Raw genomic sequence first — 18,074 nt, forward strand, 5'->3', positions numbered from 1 at the left:
GCCTCCAGCAAGTACAAAGTAATTTCTTGAACTTGGGGTGATTGTGTTCTATGGGGTATTAGTAAATTAACTACTTGGTATGGATTGTGGGAAAAGTCAGCCTCTGAAGAAATGGGATGTAGAAGATGGCCAAAGCCAAGATTCATGCCCCATGCTTAGCTTCACTGGACTCACCTGGGAATCAGAATGCAGCAGAACCGATGGTCAAGTGTGACTGGTGTCCTGCCTTGAGTCCTGTCCCTGTAGGCACATGGCTTGTGAGAAGATGTGTTTGAACTTAGGCAGTATGAGCAGGGTCGTGGTTCAAGTCCTCCCTGTGTGAGCAGTGCCCCATCAGTCCTAGGAGCATTGGCTTTACAAATGGTAGTGAACGATCCCACTTTTTGTAATTTTTTTCTTTTGGGGGGAGCAATGATATGGAAAGGCTGTGTTTATTTAAAAGAAGTTGTAAAGTCATGAGGGAGGTAAATTAGCCAGGATTCCTTAATCCAGTGGCTAATTCAATGATAGAAAATAGTGTTTCGTGTACTTCCTGGAGAGAGCTAATCCTCAGTAGAGGTAGGGGTTGGGGATGCAAAAACATCAGAGAAATCCTAGATCCCTGAGATAATATGAAACAGAAACATGGACCCATAGGCTCAAGGAACCAAAAGCTTACTTTGTGTTGTTTGCAGCAGACTGTGGGGTAAAAGGGAATGGTTAAAAGACAGTAACTGAGCCCAGAAAATTTCTTTAGATATTTGTATATTATGGACCAACATTTTGTGATCCTGGTCTCTCTAGCATGTCAGGGAGTCTCCATTCCTTCCCTCTGAAGTTTAGGCCTTGAAGCTTTTAGTCATCATCAAGTCAGGTCTGAGGTGGAAGGGGAGGATCCCTGCTGTTTTCCTGACTCGCCCCCACTTTGTCCACCCCCACTTCCTGCTGAAGCCAGAATACTTCCTCCAACCCAAGGCCAGCTGGCGAAGGGGCTGGCCCCTCCTGCCTGCCCACTCTCCCTCCCCCACCATCCCCTTAGGCCTGCCAGGTCCAGGGCCCAAGCTGCTGTGAGTGCTCTTCACAGCCAGGTAGGCTCATCTCCAGACCAGAGCTACCTAGTCTCTGTCTCAGGGACCTGGGATGGCAGGAGTGTGCACTTCCTGCTTCCACAGTACTCAGGGCCAGGCATTTGTCTGTCTGCTACTCCATGTGTGCCTCCTTTGTGCCAGGAGCTGTCTGGGAACAAGAAGACCATCATATGCAGGAACAGACAAAAACTCTCTCCTCATTGTGCTGTCACTAGACTGACTGATGTAGTAGGCTACTTGAGGGGCCATAGTAGGCAATGGGGCCGTGACTGGGCTGAGAGGCAGAATCTGGGTGAAGGAAAGGCCTAAACTTAGCTCAGCTGCCCCTATCCCCAGGGAGCTGGGCTGGTCCCTCCGTCTCTCAGTCACCCTTAACACAGACTGGCCAGGTCACTGTCAGCAGCGTAGGGCTGCCTGTGTGCACATGTGTGCATGCTCACACATGGACCTAGACCAAGAGGAAAGCTGGGGCTGGGCAGCCCAGCAGCCCCACTTTGTTTTGATAGCTTGTAAGACCCCACAGCAAAGAGGCTCCCTTTTATTGCATCTGTTTTAGATCTTTAGAATCTGAGTGAAGTTAAAACCATGCTACAGGGGAGATTAATTCCACATTTTCCATCTTTGCAATGAAACCAAAGGAAAGTTAGACATTGTGTGTGGCGCTGAGCCAGTGGCCAGCCCTAGGATATTTCCCCAGGCCTGGCACATGTGGCAAGGTGACTGCACCTCTCTCTTTGACCCAGGCCTGGTGGGATCCCTTACCACCTAATAATCTGACTCCTGTGTTGGGGGAGGGGAGGCCTGGAGAACCCCAACCCCTCCAGGGAGACCTCCTGGGGGAGCTCAAATCAATCACAATCCTGGAAATGATTAAAAGCAACTTTCCATCACAGGAGAACTTTAAAAAGCAATCAGACCACCATGTGCCCCTATGGTTCAGGCCCTCCCACGCTTGACTAAAGCCACCTCTTTATGACCCAATGAGCCCCATATGTGCCCAGGGCTCCCCTGTTATCCCACAGCTCAGTCAGGACAACAGCTGGGGGAGTCACATTACCCACAGGGCACCCTGTGCCCAGCTGACAGAGCAAGTGCTGTATCAATATGAGCTACTAATATGAGTGTTGTAGAGCTCTCCAGAAGATGCGTTGTACAGACAAGGAAACTGAAGCCGAGTCAGGGAGCTTGCCCAAAGCCACTCAGCAAGTTAGTGGTCCAAATCAGACTCAAACCCGGGCCATACGGCTCTGGAACCTCTGCTCTTACCACACAGGACAAAGCTGCCCCACTAGGAATCATTCTGTCAGCCAAGGGCTCACATCTGTGCCACAGCTTCAGGGAAGGAAGGCAGGCCCTGACCCTAGGACTGAGTGAGGTCAGGAGGGCTTCTTAGAAGAGAAGCTAGAGCAGGCCTTCAAGAGGTAATAGTGACCAACGACACAGGACCCAGATGCCATGTGAATGCCACACCAAGGAGTCTGATCTTCATTCCTGAGTTCTTGGACAAAAAAGGGACATAGCAGAAGTAATGAGGAAGGCGGGGTGGAAGGTGATCCAGGAGTAGGGTCAAGGAAGCTGAGGCGTGAAGAGGGCAGGGCAGGAGGTGAACCCCACAGTACCAACAGGGAGGTGTTGTCCATGTCGGTGTCCTAGTGCAGGAGAAACCCAGCAGGGCAGGGGTGGCCTTCCTAACCTGAGAAGGAGTCTGCTCTCAGCAGAGCCCCATTGGCTGAGTACCCTGACCAGTGGTGCCCTAGTTGGTGTCACGCAACAGTCAGGGATGCCTGGACAGCCTGGCCCTGCTGTGCTCACATTCCCGCTGCCCTCTCCCAGGTGCCATACCTCTGCCCAACACACTTCCCTTCTGTCATCGGTCTCAGTGGCTCCTCATCTGATGGGATGGAATGCCCCATCTCCTGGCTTCCCTGCTAGTCAGCCAGACCAGGCAGAGTGCCCGGTGGGCATGTGGCTGCATGTTGGCTCTCTGCCTCTGTCAGTCTGGCCCAGCCACCCTGTCACCTCTATGCTACCTGTCTTCCACCTCATGTAAGAGACCCAGAAGGGACTCTCTGTCCTAGAAAGCAGTACCACTCACCATAGAAGACCCAGGCAGCATCTAGAGGAGCAGGAGGTAGACATGGGGAAGTGCCCTGCCAGGGTGAGCAGGGACCACTGGGAAGAAGGGCCACCCCAGAGCTGGATAGGAGTGGGAGTGTAGAGGGAAAGCCTCAGGTGAGGCCTGCACATGTGAAAGTATTTTTAAGGATCTAGCTGAATGTCTGAGAAATGTAGATAGAGTGGCCAGCTGGTCACCTTTGTTCTTCACTATCAGTGATAGTGGAGCAGCTTTGCCAAAAGGCAGCCCAGCTGAAAACTGGTACTGCAGCCACACTGGGGCCTAGAAACCTCCAAGAGCCAGAGTCTCTTGTTTGCCTCACATGGTGGATGCCTGACATGTGAGAGATGGGAGAGTGAGAGATGCTGTTGAATGCCCTGTGAGAGTCATGGGGGCCCTACAAGTGTCCCCAGAAGTGTCCCATAGCCCCTTGGGCTCCATCTTTCATGAGAGGGACCTTCAGCAAAGGTGGCGTCAACGGTGGCCTGGGAGGAAGAGCAGGTACTGGAAGGGGCCTGGCTCTGAGGTGCACCCTGATCTGTTTTTGAAGTGCCAGTTCAGTGCCTCCTGTCCCACCACTTGTGGGACCAGGTGTGGACAGTTCCCAGACTGCATCTTTTCCCGAGTTCATTCTGGAGCCAGTGCTCTACAAAGTGGCCCTCGGCATGTGGGAGCACTGTCTTCCCTGGCTGTACCTACCCAGACCTGTGATCCTAGTGACACAGCCAGGAAGTAGAGGCTTCTCTGTCCCCTTCTCTTTCTGACTGAGGGCCCTGAGGCCCTTTCTCTACCTCCCTTGTGGCTGCCAATCTCTCTCTCTCTTCTACTCATCCGCTTCAAATCAGCCACACTGGCCTCTTGACAATTCCAACAGTGTGCCTCGGAGCCTTCGCACCTGCTGAACCTTGTACTTGGAAAGCACTTCCATTGATATTTCCTGTGATATTTCCTCACAGAGGTGGCACTCTCCTTCCCAGGCCTTCCAGCCCAGCACCAGCCCTAGAACAGGTGAACTGTGTCGGGGGCTCAGCCCCTCTAGACCAGACATTCCACTCTACTCTCCTTGCTTTGTCCTCACACACAAGTGAAAAATGGGTAAAACAGGAAACCAGTAAAAGGAGAGAAAAGAGCTGAGGAAAAGATGCAGGGTGAACCCACCTCAAGAAGAAACCAACTAGGTAGAAGGAGGTCCAGGGGAGGTCAGACTGTGAGGAAGTGGGGAGGCTGGGGAGTAAGGGGCCAGCAGGAGAAAGAAGGACAAAGGAAAGGCCTCATACACCCAGGAAGAGCACCAGGGGTTGTGACTACAGGGGGAGAAAGGGGACGTGGGCCCGAGGGGCTGTGTACCCCTCCACAAGGTGTCAAAGGAAACCAGGCAAATCCTGCCTGAGGGTGGGGGACTCATTCTCTCAGAGAGCTCTGACTCTCCTCCTCCATGTGACACCCAGAAAACTCTTCCCTGGACCTATACAGAGCCTATAGGAATGTCACAATGGACTGTGGAGCCAGGCAGAGGCCCTTCAAACTCTCCCTGGCCTCTTACAGTGCTCCAAATTTCTGAGCCCTCATCACACAAGTCAGAGAATCTGAGATTTCCCCTGGCCATCCCAGAGGCCAAAAGAGATGCACCAGCCTGGGCTCTGTCCTGTACAGGGCACCTAAAGTGGACACTTCAGGACATTGGTAGGCATGAGGGACAATGTAGGAACTGAGCTCAGCAGTTCTAAGTCCTTGAACCCTATAGGGCAGGAGCAGGCCTTTAGCAGATACCTATTAACTAGTGCTGGTGGAGAAAGAGGAGTCTAAGGTGGTGAGGTGGAGAGTGGAGATGTCTTCAAAATGGCCCCAGTGTCGGGCCAGGTGCCAGACATGTCTCTGAGGACTGGCATTTTGGTGCAGTTTCTTTGGGTGTCACTACAGTTTTTAGGGAACTAAAAATAAAAGCCTGTCACTTTAAAATCAGTTCTTTTTATACCATCCTCAGAAGGCCCTTTAGGGTGTTACAGAAAATGTCTTACACATCTTGAACTGTGAGGGAGGGAGGTGCACCCTCATGTCACTGTTGCCCCCATAGGAATCAGATCACTGTGTCTTTTCTGTCTTTTCTCCCCTATGCAGGAACATTGGGATTCAAATAGAATGTCATTGTTGAGGCTGTTAGGAGAGGATTTTCCTCTGAGAGCTCAGGCAAATGAGTGTGCTGGCAACCCCACTCCCGGCCCCAGCTTCTAGACCACTGTCCAGCGGCTCGGACCCTGCCCAGCTGGCTTCTTACCACGCCCTTGATTTTGATCCCCAACCTCAGTGCCTTCCTCACTGGTTCACCTGGTTGGACCCTATAGGGCACTAGCAGGGTAGTCCCTCTCTGGTCACCTGCCGAGTAGCCAGGCTGCCTTCAGTGGGGTCCAGTAGCATTGCTGGCATCATTCTGAGCCCTGGCAGGGCCCTCAGCTCACCTGCACCAGATTCTCCTTTCCAATATGCAGGGCTTGTGGATTCATTGCCCTCCCCTCCTGCCCGCTTACCATCCAACTGCCCCATGTCGAGGATGAACTCAGAAATGCAAAGCAGCCCGGCACTGTGGTGCACACAATCTGCTCAGGAGGATCACAAATTCAAGGCCAGCCTCAGCAATTTAGTGAGACCTTGTCTCTAAATAGAATAAAAAAGGGCTGAGGATATGACTGCCATGGCATGCATGAGGGCCCTGGGTTTCATCCCCAGTACTGAAAGGGGGGAAGGGAAAGAGGGACAAAGGAAAAGCAGCTCTGCTGCTGACTAGGTTTCCTCCTTCTCTGATGACCCTTACACTCAACATGACCTGTTTGGAGCCTGTCTTCTGCCTCTTGTGCAGGGCCAGCCCTTGACCTGTGTCACCTCCTGTCTGGTATCCCTCATCTGACTCACCACCAGGTGGTGTTGGTCTGTTCTTTGAAGATTTCTCTGGTTTTGTCCACTTTCCTCCTGAGCTCCCCCTCCTCCGTCTAAGCCACTACCATTCCCTCTCGTTCTTGTTTCCACATTGCCTTCCCAAGCCACCCAGCCACTTCCCAGCCCTTCACCCTGTGGCTTTCACAGGGGCCTCCCCACTCATCCTCCTGCTGCTCTGAGAGGGAGGGTGAAGCTGCCTACGTGGGCTGCAGGGCCAGGTTCCCTTCCCACCTCGCCCGGGCCCTCTCCCCTGTTTGGCACAGGAGCCTCCCTGGGTCCGTCCTCCTTGCTCACTGCCTTTCCTGCCCCCCACCTCCCACCCCCAGGGCTCTGTATACACCGTTCCTTTGCCCCGTGGCTCTTCCTGCTCCTCTTCCCTGATGAGTTCCTCCTCCTCCTCTGCTTACTCCTCACTGCCTCAGGGCTACCTGAGGCCAGACCCGTTCATTCTTTCCAGCACAGCCCCCTGGTCTATGTGATTGTGTATAATCGTCTCCTTAAACCAGTGCCACACTCTGAAGCCAGGCCACCAGCCTTCATGATCCAGGTTTGTTGTGGATAAACTAAGTAACTTTAGGCTAGTTGTTTACTAACACTGTGCCTCTATTTCTTCATCTGAAAAACTGGTGATTAAAAATCCCTACCCTGAAGGATTATTGAATGCTGGGCACAGGGCAAGCACTCCCATGAGCAGACTGTTAGGAATCATCAGGAGGACTCCTCCCGTACCCAGAGCTCAGTCCTAGATCTTCCCACTGCTCTCCCTTGAGTCTGGGCTCCATATCCAATTTAGAGAGAACTTGGAAATTAGCTACTGGTGTCAGGTGTAGTGGTGCATGCCTGTAATTCCAGCAACTCAGGAGGCTGAGGTAGGAGGTTCACAAGTTTGAGGCCACCCTCATCAACTTAATGAGACTCTGTCTCAGAAAGTTAAAAGGACTGGGGATGAAGCTCATTGGTACAGTGCTGCCCCTGGGTTTGATCTCCAGTACCCAAAAAAAAAAAAAAAAAAAGNCTGAGTACCCCTGAGTTCAAACCTCAGTACCCAAAAAAAAAAAAAAAAGAGAAAAGAAATCAGATATAGGGCACCACCAGGGCCAGGGAAAAAGAGTGAGTTTCCTGGTTCCTCCAAGGTCAAAGGACAGACAGAAGGAGTCTCAGAATAAAGACATTCTAAGGAAAAGTCTGGGCCCCAAAATAAAGACTTTCCAGCAGATTAGCCATCTTTCCTGTCCACCTTGACCTGACAGGCCCACCCAGCAGCCAGAGGCCCATGAACATGTTTTCCCTCATTGCCCCTACCAGGGGACCCACCTGCTTCTCTTTGGATACTTTCTGGGGGACTGGGGCCAGAGGTCTGCTCCTGAGTAGAGCAAGAGGAGAGGCAATGTGGGCCAAGGGGCTGCTTAGAAGATCAGTTCTCTTTTTTTTTTTTTTTTCTTTTTTAAAAATATTATTAATTTTAGATATACATGACAGTAGATTATATTTGAGAGATTATATATACGTGGAATAGGAAGATCAGTTCTCAGTTGCCCTTGAACAAAAGAAAGTTGAGGCTGCTGCGCTATGGATCCTGGACTCTCACTGAGACTTCAGAGGTGATTGCCTTTGAAGTATAGCCTTGTCTCTGGGCCTGGCCGGACAGACCCTGTATGGCAGGAAGGTTCCCTGGGTCAAAAGCCCTTTTGGCCAGCCTCAGCTGGGGGATAGATCACAGGTGTGGCCTGGGCTCCCCGACATGGAGCTGGGCAGCAGAGGGAACAGCAGCTGCCTTTGTCCTCTGGGCACTAGGGCAGCACATACTTACTGAGCCCTCCTGTGCACCTGACCCTGGTGTGAGTGTGTGCTTATCCTTTATTGCTCTTAACCAACAGGTAAAGGTGATACATATTATGAAGAAGGTAACGTGATCTGACCTTGCCAGGGATGCCCTAATACACCCTATCTGCCACCCCACATGCTCTCTTTCCCCTTCTCCTGCAGGTTTATTTATTTTGGCTTTATTGTATGCTTGATATCTGGTAGTTTAATTCTCTACCTTTGTTGTTCTCATTCATGAAGTCAGTTTGTTAGTTTCCATCAAAAAAAAATCTTAAATATTTTATTATATTGGTTGAAAACTCTAAGAATAGTATTTCTAAGTTTCAACTTTATCATGGGGGATTCATGTTCTGTGAAAAAGAGGTCTTGTGCTTTATTGGAGTAGAATATTAAGAAAAGTAAGTGCCAAACAACATTCTGATGAACAGAAACCTGAAAAGCCTCCTCCTCTTCCCACCCATCCTCCAGGCTCAAAGTAGGATTGGGTGGCATCAGATGGGGCCTGGAAGTGCCTGGTAGTGAGCTCTCTGGTGGCTACCTCCTGGCACCTAGGCAGTAGTGTAGGCTTAGGGACTGGAGGAAGTGGAGACCAAACACTGGAATAGCACAGTTACTCAGAAGCTTGGCCGGGAAAGAGAGAAGCTGAAGAAGGGCAGGGAGGAGAGATGCAGGTGTGAGGGAGTGGGCTTTTTAAAGGCTGTCTATAATCTGCTAGGAAGAACCCCACCTGGGCTGCAACCTCCATTAGAGACTCGTAAAGTAGGTGATATCTTTCTGTTCAAAGGAATCTAATATGGACACATTTCAAGGCACATTCCTGCTGAGCTGATATATGGGTCCCCTTGGGACTAGGCGGAGGCTCTGCTGTGCCGTTGATCCAGCACCTCACCCACATGTTTTCTAGACCCACTGTCTCTGCTTTTAGAAATTGGGTTCCTAGGAAAAGTTTAAAAACAAAAAAAAATTACAGGCAGGAACGGATACACAGCAGGCTGGGCTCCTCACTGTGGCCTTGAGTCTGGATAAAGGGTTGTCCATCAGAAAGAAGCTGGATGAAGAATGGTTTGAGCTGTGTGAGTTTCTCAGCAGCCAGTGGAAACTTCCAGGAATGCTGCTCAGGCCAGCCGGGGGCTGTTTCCGTTGCCACTTTTACGAGATGCAGACCCTTTTTCCCCCTTTCCCTGGCTGGCCGGCCAGCAATGGGGACGTGATGGTCTCAGCTCTGCCTCTCAGGGTGCATTGCAGTTCATGTTCCACAGGCAGTGATGTTTTCTAGCCTCTATACCGTGACCCAGAGGTCAGAACCCTCACAACCCTGGGGCCAGCTCATTTAAAGAGCCAGTCGGAGCACCCTGCGTGGCAGCAGACATCCTGAGGGATGCTGTGAGGATTTATAGCAGTCTTGAAGGGGAAATTCTCTCCCAAAATGTTTTAATGTTTTATTAAATGTATGAAAGGAAAGTTCACTTTCCACTGGACCAAGGCCCAGAACCTTCATGATGCCCCTGGGATATGGACAAAACCTCTTGGGAGCATCCTCAAGTGAAATTATCTGCCCTTTTTGTGGCCTGTGGGCTACACAGTACAGGAAGCAAGCCTGCGGTGTTCACAGTGACCTCTGCCACACTGGGCTCATCCAGTGGCCAGTGTAGGCCTGCTGTGTAGTAGGCATCAGCAACCCTCAATGAGGGAAGTAAAATGAGCCGAGCCATTGTACCAGCCTGGACCAACCCGGGCGAGGGTGGCATGTGACTGATGGACAAGCCCATGGTAGGTCAACCCCTCAGTGGCAGGTACACAGGGTGCTCTTCTGTTGACACTGCTCAAAGCTAGAGGAGGTGAACAGGTCTTCATGGTCTGTCTGGGAGCCGTGTCTATAAGATGGGCGCTGACCCATGGAACACGTGCAGCCTCAGGTGGCTAGGTCCATGGGCAGCTATCATGCTGGGTACAGGAGTGAGACCAGGGGAGCAAGGACTTAGCCTCAGGAAGGCAGGATGATGGCAAGCATGGGCACAGTGGCCAACATGGGTCAAGCTGCATGAGTGTCGAACACTGTGCTGAGTTCCCTGTCCTGTGAGCTCAGCATTGTGCTCTCCACTTACAGAGGAGAAAAGAAATGGCTCAGAGATGGAGCTCTCTGATCACTCTGGGCCTAACCTACAGACAATACATTCCTACAGGTTTCTTCATTGGACTCACACAGAGGTGCTCCTGGGCTTAGGGAACTGATTTCCCAGCTTCTGTCCCCTGCCAGCCTTGGAGTACCCTCAGGTATAGAGGGAAAGGGCCTGCATCAGGACAGAAGTCAGGTGGAGTGCCTTCATTTGTGGGTGCAGTTCCTCATCTCTGGAATGGAAATGGTTGATGGTCTCTAATGGTATATGGACAAATCCTGTCCAGAGAAGGAAGCTGTCTAAATGCCAGGCCACCAGAACTGGGGATTCCTGACCCCTTAGTTGTCTTTTGTCATAGCCCAAGGCTGTGAGACCTGCCATCTGCTTCCCCTCCCTGCATTCTCCCCGTAACATCAAGGACCAACCATCCAGAGACAGAAGCAGTGCACATAAAGGCATCTGCCACCAGAGACGAGGGACAAGGAAGAACCCCACGCATTCTGGCATCAGGCTGGTGGCCCCTGAATCCCCTGAGTCTGTCCATTATTTATTTTGCAGACAGTGTCCATCCTGGAGCAGCGGTTGACATTGACAGAAGACAAGCTGAAGCAGTGTCTGGAGAACCAGCAGCTAATCATGCAGAGAGCAACACCATGATCAGGGGAGCAAGAATCAGGAGCTTGGTCGATTTGGGGGGTGGCAGGCCAGGGGTTTGTACTGCAGGACTTGGGTAATAAATAAAGGGATTCAGCTCTGTGGGAATTACGTCCTTACCGAGCCCAGGAATTGTGCAGTTCTGCCTTCTACCTTGCTATCTGCATCAGGAGGCTCTTCTGGCAGTGGGAGGCCCCAAGTGGGCAGGGCCCACAAGAAAATGCTTGAGTCTCACTGGCAGGACCACATTTAGTTTAACCTGAAGGAGCCACTTGATACTTCTGGTGTCTCTGAGTCCTAAGATTGTGGGCTGTCCCTCTGGAGAACCTTGCTTTTCGCTCCATTACTTTCAGCCATGTGACTGGCTTTTCCCATTCCATCCATGACTTAGAATTTGACTGCTCAGCCAGACACTGTAACCCAGACTCAGGAGCCTGAGGCAGAAGGATTGCAAGTTCAAGGCCAGCCTGGGCAACTTAGCGAGACCCCGTCTCAAAATATAAAAAGTGCTGGGGATGTGGTAAAGTGCCACTGGGTTCAAGTTCTAGTACCAAAAAGAAAAGACGGCTCATTGGTTGGATGAACCAGGCCCAAAGCAGGCCCATCTGAGTCAAGTCTATTTAGGAACAAACTCTGTGGAATGGGGGTAATGGCTTTGCAATGACATTGATTTCTGTTCCACATATGTTCACTTGGGCCTGGTGGCTTCCTCCTCTCTCTGCTCATGAGAACAAAGGAATCTGGAAATTAAAACTGACTTTATTGACTTGCTGAGGAATGGCTTGTTCTGGGTGAGACCTAGTTGGCCCTCCCATCCCCAGGGCCTTTAAGAGGGGAATGAAAATGGCAAAATGGGATGCCCCTGTCCTTTGAGTATTGCCTTTCGGCCCACAACACCCTTCTTTGCAGTACTGATGGAACAAGGGCTACCAGAACCCCCCACATGCCTCCCACCTTCCCCTGGCTGGCCCCCACTGGCTTCTGTTGGGACTGGGGGACTCAGGTACCCACCTTTCCATTTGTTCAGTAGGGTTTCAGGCTCTTTCCTCTGCATCTGAGCTGGGAAGGCCAGGGCAAGTGCCTTCCCTATTACTACATGTCACTCATGCCTTCAGCCTTTTGCGTCTTGGGGCTCAGCCAGCCAGGGAGGTATTCATCCTCACACACCTGCCCTTCCTGGGCAGAGTGGGATCCAGTGTTAGATATTCCCAGAAGCTGGCAGAACCACGAGGTTAATGGGGTCCCAGCCTGAATGCCTAAAAACTTCTACTGACAAGGAGAACAGGCTGTGTTGACTTCTGATAAACAAAAATATGGCAGCTGCCTGCAACCTGCACTGGGTGAGGAGAGAGCAGGTCTCACACTCACTTATCCCCAGCTGTGTGACCTCAACATTGTATTCTAACTTCTCTGAGCTTCAGGCTTTTAATGTCTGAAGTGGTGGTGATGACACCCAGTCCTCTGGATGGTTGGTTACAAGGTATGTGCTGTACTTTACCCAGTGTAGAACAGGTGACCAAGGGAAGCCCATCGCTCCCCACCCCCACCAGTCCCGCTAGGATAACAAGGGCTGCCAGCTCTGGAAATTGTGAGGCCTCTAGGGATCTGCCGATGTGTGAAAGAGCCTGACCTTACCTAAACTGGCAGGTGAGACTCTAAGCTGCCTTGGGAGGTAGTGAACTCTCCATTCCTGGAGACCTAAGGATAGCCTGGGTGACATGGGTCAACCTGCCCAGAGGGACCCAGCTTGTGGAACAAGCCTTTTCATCTTCTGTGCTCACTTTCCTGCCACTGACCCACCCTGGGGTACCTCTTGTGGCATCCAGACCTGGACTTGGAGCTACCAGCTATTGGGACTCTGATGTTTGAGCAGCCAGCCCAGAGCAAGGCCACCTCCAAAGACAGTTAGTAGTCCATGGCAGGGGCAATAGGACATGAGCAGGTCTCCTAAGACATTGTGTGGTAGTTCTCGCTCAGAGGCCAGACTGGTGTTGCCATTTTCTGTCTTCATTTCACACCAGGATCAAGTTTGGAATCCTGCAGAAGAAAATGTAACTTAAGGAGATGGTCTGGGGGTAGTGGTGTGATATTTGCCTTGGTTACTTATTACCCATGGAAGCTCCAGTTATCAGATGTAAACAGGAGGGCACACCAAACACACACTATTTTTCTTGTAAGATGTTATTGACATGACCTAGGGCAGCCCTGGGACATCTTAGAATGCTGTGTTGTCTTGAATATAACAGAGACCTGCCAGGAGCCATCATCCACGCCTATAATCCTAGCAACTCTGGAGACTGAGGCAGGAGGATGAAAAGTTTGAGGCTAGCCTGGGCAACTCAGCAAGACCCTATCTCAAAAGAATTAAAAGGGCTGGGGATGTTACTCGGTGGTAAAGCACCCTGGGTTCAATCTTTAATACAAAAAAAAAAAAAGACCTACCTCCTTCATGCTGTAGAGGGGCTAAGACTCTTGTTTAGGGTGAAGTTCTTCTCCTGAGTTTCTTTTCTTGCTCATGTGAGGCCTGACTCAAACTCAATGCTCTGAGTGAGAATCTGGGATCCCAGGTTACACTGGGGCTAGGGGGACCCCTTATGGAGCCCTGACTACTGACACACTCCAAGCGCTGCCCAGTGGATCCCCTGGGGCTGGGACTGTGACAGACTCCTCCCCACCCCCTCACTGCCAAGCACAAAAGCAGCCCTTCCAGAGATCCAGATGCCTCTCCTCAGCCTTCAACTGTCCTAATGTTGGAGTTCGGTAACTGAACTCCCAGAGATTATGGTTCTCTCCCTCTCACCTCCCCTCTCCTTCCTCTTTCCTCTCCACTCCTTTCCCCTGCCTCCCTCTTTCTCCTTTTCTCTCTCTATCCTTCTCTTTCCTCTTAACCCCCATCCCCACTGCTCTGTCCCCTCCCTGTCCTCCCTCTGTTAGGAGGAGTTTGTTAGCCAGTGCATCTCAGTAGCAGTTCTCAGTCGCCCCCCCTTCGTATCTTAATCTTCCCATGTGAAAGAAAAGAAGAGGTGTCTAGGGTTTACATTGTCGTCCCTTACCAACCCTTTGCCTGATTCTTGGGTTCCAGGGATGAACCTGCATTTCCCACTGAGGATGCAGAGGCAAGCAGACTACCAGATGGGCCTGGACAACAAGTCAGGCCACCCCCAGAAAGAAGCTGCTGAGCCCACCCCATACCGTGACAAGCCCTCCGCCCCTCATCCCTGAGTCACCACGCCCAGGAGCACCTAACTGACTGTGTCCAAAGGTCCCCACAGACCTGTGACTGCTTTTTCAGAGTCTCAGGTGGCACAAGCTGGTCTGCCCTGGGAACACTGCTAACTGCCCGCCCCCTAACCCAACTGTCCTGGGCCCTCTGTCCAGTGATGTGCTTGCCATAGCTTCAAGATTTCTCTGTGGGGTAAGAGTGGGTTTGTGACTCTTGACCCATTGCCAGAGCCCATCTCTGCCTCCCACTGGCTCCATGGCCTTGGAGGAGGTCCCTAAGGGTTCTGGACCTCTGTAAGATAATACCTGTCTCATTGGACACTCGGAGTAACTATGGTCAATGTGTGACTCTGTTACCCCACAACCAGGGCTCCATAAGTCAATGGTACAGGGGACTCAAGGTCCCAGAGTTGTCCTGGCTCAAATTGTACGTGGCTAGCATTGTCTTCTGATCCTGTGGCCCTGCTGTGGGTGTCCCCAGTGGTAGGAAGGAAGTTGGGCCCTCCCTTCTCCCCCCCCACCCTGAAGGTAAGCACTCCGAAACCACTTCTGCTGTCACTAAGGCCACCACTAGGACCAGCACAGGCTTGGGGGTGGATATTTGTGATTGCTTGGAATTCCGGAAACCCAGCCCGCTGAGCAAGCGAGAGCACGGTGAGTCACACTGGCTCTGCCGTCCCAGGTCCCAGCTCCCTCTCATTAACCTTGTCTTCCTGAATGACTTGCTAGAGATGGACCCCTGTTAGCTCCAGCCTTAATTGGTGTGTGGCCATTTAAGGGGGACCAGAAGCTGCCCAGGTTTCTCTCCTCCTCAGGTTTTCCCCATTCTTCTGCCTCATCCCCCCCCCCTCCCCAGGGTGCTAAGAAGGGAACCCCACTGACTAAGGTAGCAGCGGCACCCCTGGTGGGCTTCCAGTGAGCACTGCCGCCCTGGCATGGGGCCTGTCCTAGTGTCTGGTAGGCTCCAGCCCACCCCACCCAGGCTGCCCTGCCACCATAGGCTCATTCTCTTGGCCACTTTGGGAGAGAGTTCCTGTCTCCCTGACCCACGAAGGCCCAGAATGTGGGTCCCTCACGACTGTACTAAGATGAGCCAGCCCAGAGTGCCTGCAGCAAAGCCATTAGGAAGTGCTCTGCGCCAGCCCCTCCTGCCAGGAGCTGCAAGTGGAAACACTCTCCCAAGAACCTATTTATAGAGCACAGCCAGGGAGGGGTTTTGCTTTAGGTTAGGCCACCTAGAGCCCGGCTGCCTGGAAGGCTGCTGGTTGCAGCAACCCCCGCCCCTGCCCACTCTGTCCTACCACCCATGAGAAATTGGGCGTGGGGAAGAGGAACCTCAGCAGAAGAGGAAGTGATGTCCTCCTACCGCTTCCCGTTCTCAGCCCTCTGCTTCTCTTTTAGACACAAGCACATGTTCCTGAAAGGAGGACTTTGTCATGTTTTGTGGGCCCTCCGTGGGTAGAGGCCTGGCCTGCAGGAGCCAGGGCCCATGCAGGGCAGTGTCACTCAGTCACACATACTAATACCACCCCTGTCCATCTTCATCCTAGCTGGCTGTGCATCTGGATTCAGTGTTGGAGTCAAGATTGCCGTGAGATCCCTGAGTACCTGGAGCCCACGTTTACCCAGCCATGTTCCCTTGGCCTCAGTCAGGTCTGGGCCCTCCAGATGCCCTACTCAATTGGCCTCTTGCAGACTTCTGCTCTCCCCTGCTGAACTTAGCCTGGGACCTTGCTTTGACTTCATAGGTTTTTCTGGAACCATCTGGCTCCCTCAGAAACTCCTGTGGTGTGTACCCACCTCTTCACTGAGCTCCTCAAACTGTGAACCCAAACCAGAGCCACCCCAACCCTCAGGCCCAAGGTTGGGATGGGTGCTGGTTCTGAGCCTAGGCCCCAGAATCTTCTCATGACAACTGCTCCTAAATTTGTTCCTCGGAAGCCTCTGGAACTTGGAGCAGGACAAGAAATGCAATTAGCCTTCCTTGCCCCTCCAAGCAGTGGCACAACTGTGCCTGCTAACTGGAAACAGAAGGTCCTTTCTGTGGCACAGGCCCAGGCTGGCCTATGTCAGGGCTGCCATGGGACTCCTTGACCAGAGCTGTGAAGCTGACCTCTGCTTCTAAACTTACTCCTGGTCCTTGGATTGGGTCCAGCTCCCCAGGAATAGGGCCACAGCCTCACAGGAATGCCCATGGCCCTTTGAAAGTCTCCTGCTGGGGACAAATGGTTTGCTAGAGCCTCAGTTCCATAGACCACTCTGGTGGGAGATGGGAGCCTCAGGCTGGGGGTCTCTCCAGCCTTCCAAAGCATGAGCCTACCCACCTCTCAGGCACCCTGGAGTGAGCCCTTCAAGGAGCCAGGACCTACTGGGACAATGCCTGCTCACTCCCCACCTGGTCTCCAAATTTTGCCCTTGGCCCACCCATTGTTCTCAACACATCGGCCAGCATCTTCCAAAATACAAGCCCCCCAAATAATAAGTAATTAAAATAAAACTTGTAAGATAGCTTATGCCAGCCCCGCTCAACCCCTTTGAATGGTTCCTCAGCCTCCAAGGACACACCAAGTACTCACCATTGCTGAGGCCTACTCCTGATCCTGCCCCCCTCTACTCATCACCTACCCCCTTCCTCATTCCCCTCTAGCCACAGTGGCTTCCTCACTGTTACAGCTCCAGGGCCTTTGCACCTGCTATTTCTGCTGCCAGGAATACTGGAGTTTTCATCAGAGCCTCAACCTCCTCCTCTGAAGAATAAGAGCAGGAGTGGCCTCAGAGGACTTTTGGAAGATTTGCTGAGGCAATTCACACAAAGCTCCAAGAGCTGGCTTTGTCCCTGCTGAGCTGTGATCCATGACCCAGGGAGGTAGAGAGGAATGGGTGCTGAAGAATTGGGTTTCTGGCATCATAAGCTAGACAGCCACTGGGCTTACATGACACTCAGTCAGTGCCCCTGGGAATGGGATCCACTGAGCCCCTTGGGCCCTCGGACTCCCCTCCCAATTGCCATGGGGTCTCTCTAATTGGACACTCACACCCAATTATGCCAGCATGGCTTCCAGCCACCAAGCCAAGCCAGGTGCCCCTGCCCTACCCTCTGCACGGGTAGGAGAGTGGTGGCTAGTCCTTCCCACTTGCTGGTCCTCCTCACCTATCTGCTAACTGAGGGGCAAGGGCGGTGTCTGGGCTGGTGGCCTGCTGCACCATGGCCTCCCTGGAGTGGTGAGGGACAGCCAGCCTAGATTTGAAGGAGCATCTTACTGTTGGCTGGGGCTTTCTCCTGCCCCCATAGGCCCTCCCACCTGGTTCTATCCTCTCAGGCCAAGCAGAGCCACAGATTTAGACTTAGTCTGAAGGAGAGGATTGAGCTTCTAATGGGCCTCACGCCACTCCCCAGCAGGCCACTGGCCTGGGGCCTCCTGCAGGGGCCTGTGAGCCAGGCAGCCGACCTGGTGGGGGTAGGCACCAGAACTTCTGGGGATAAAGTCTTCCCCTCCGCCTGCCTTCCCCCCCTCCTCCCACTCCCTTTGGTCCTCCACAAACACATGTTTCCAATCCCCTTTCAGGCCCCTCTCCCTCCCCAGCCCCTTCCCATTTCCTCTCTGAGGCATCCACTCACATGTGGAACTCATTAGGAGACCCTCAGGGCTCGTAACCCAACTCTGGCCTGGGCTTGGGGAGGGGGCCCTGTCCGCAGCCCCCATGCTGAGGCGAGGCAGCCCGCCCTTGTCTGGCCCCCGTCTGGCCCTGTGCAGCTTGGAGCTGGAGACCACAAGTTGCTGGTCATGGCCAAGAGTGGGGGATGCTGGTGGAGGGAAGCGTGGCCAGGAATCTTGCTCATGCTCTCCAGCCTGCTCTCAGCGGGTGCCCGGCTCTGTGGTAGCTTCTGATTCCACAAGGGCAGCTGGACCCACCCGTGGAAAGCAGGTTTCAAGGCCCCTAAAGCAGGCCAGAGGAAGGATGAGGGGGTTCTGAGCAACTAACTCAGTGACCCTTAGCTTCCCACCTGAATAATGGGAAGGAAGGAGGTGATATGTGGAATAGCCACTGAACCACGAAAGGCCACCTTTTCCCCTGAAGACCTGGTCCCTTGGCTTGTCAATGGAGGTTATGCAAAAAAAAAAAAAAAAAAAAAAAAAAAAA

General features: G+C 52.5%; 1 protein-coding gene across 5 annotated transcripts in view; it reads left to right on the plus strand.

The window, feature by feature from the left end:
• The window catches only part of Poc1a (POC1 centriolar protein A), a 70,160-nt gene extending 59,319 nt beyond the window's left edge, over positions 1–10,841 (plus strand). For all 5 annotated transcript variants that reach the window (XM_048794095.1, XM_015487090.2, XM_015487092.2 and 2 more), the window contains one exon: positions 10,614–10,841. In XM_048794095.1, the coding sequence (XP_048650052.1) occupies positions 10,614–10,712 (99 nt within the window). In that variant the 3' untranslated portion in view covers positions 10,713–10,841. The remainder of the gene's footprint in view (positions 1–10,613) is intronic.
• The last annotated feature ends 7,233 nt before the right edge of the window (positions 10,842–18,074 follow it).

Source organism: Marmota marmota, unplaced genomic scaffold, assembly GCF_001458135.2.
Source record: "Marmota marmota marmota unplaced genomic scaffold, marMar, whole genome shotgun sequence".
In the NCBI taxonomy this organism is placed as follows: Eukaryota; Metazoa; Chordata; class Mammalia; order Rodentia; family Sciuridae; genus Marmota; species Marmota marmota.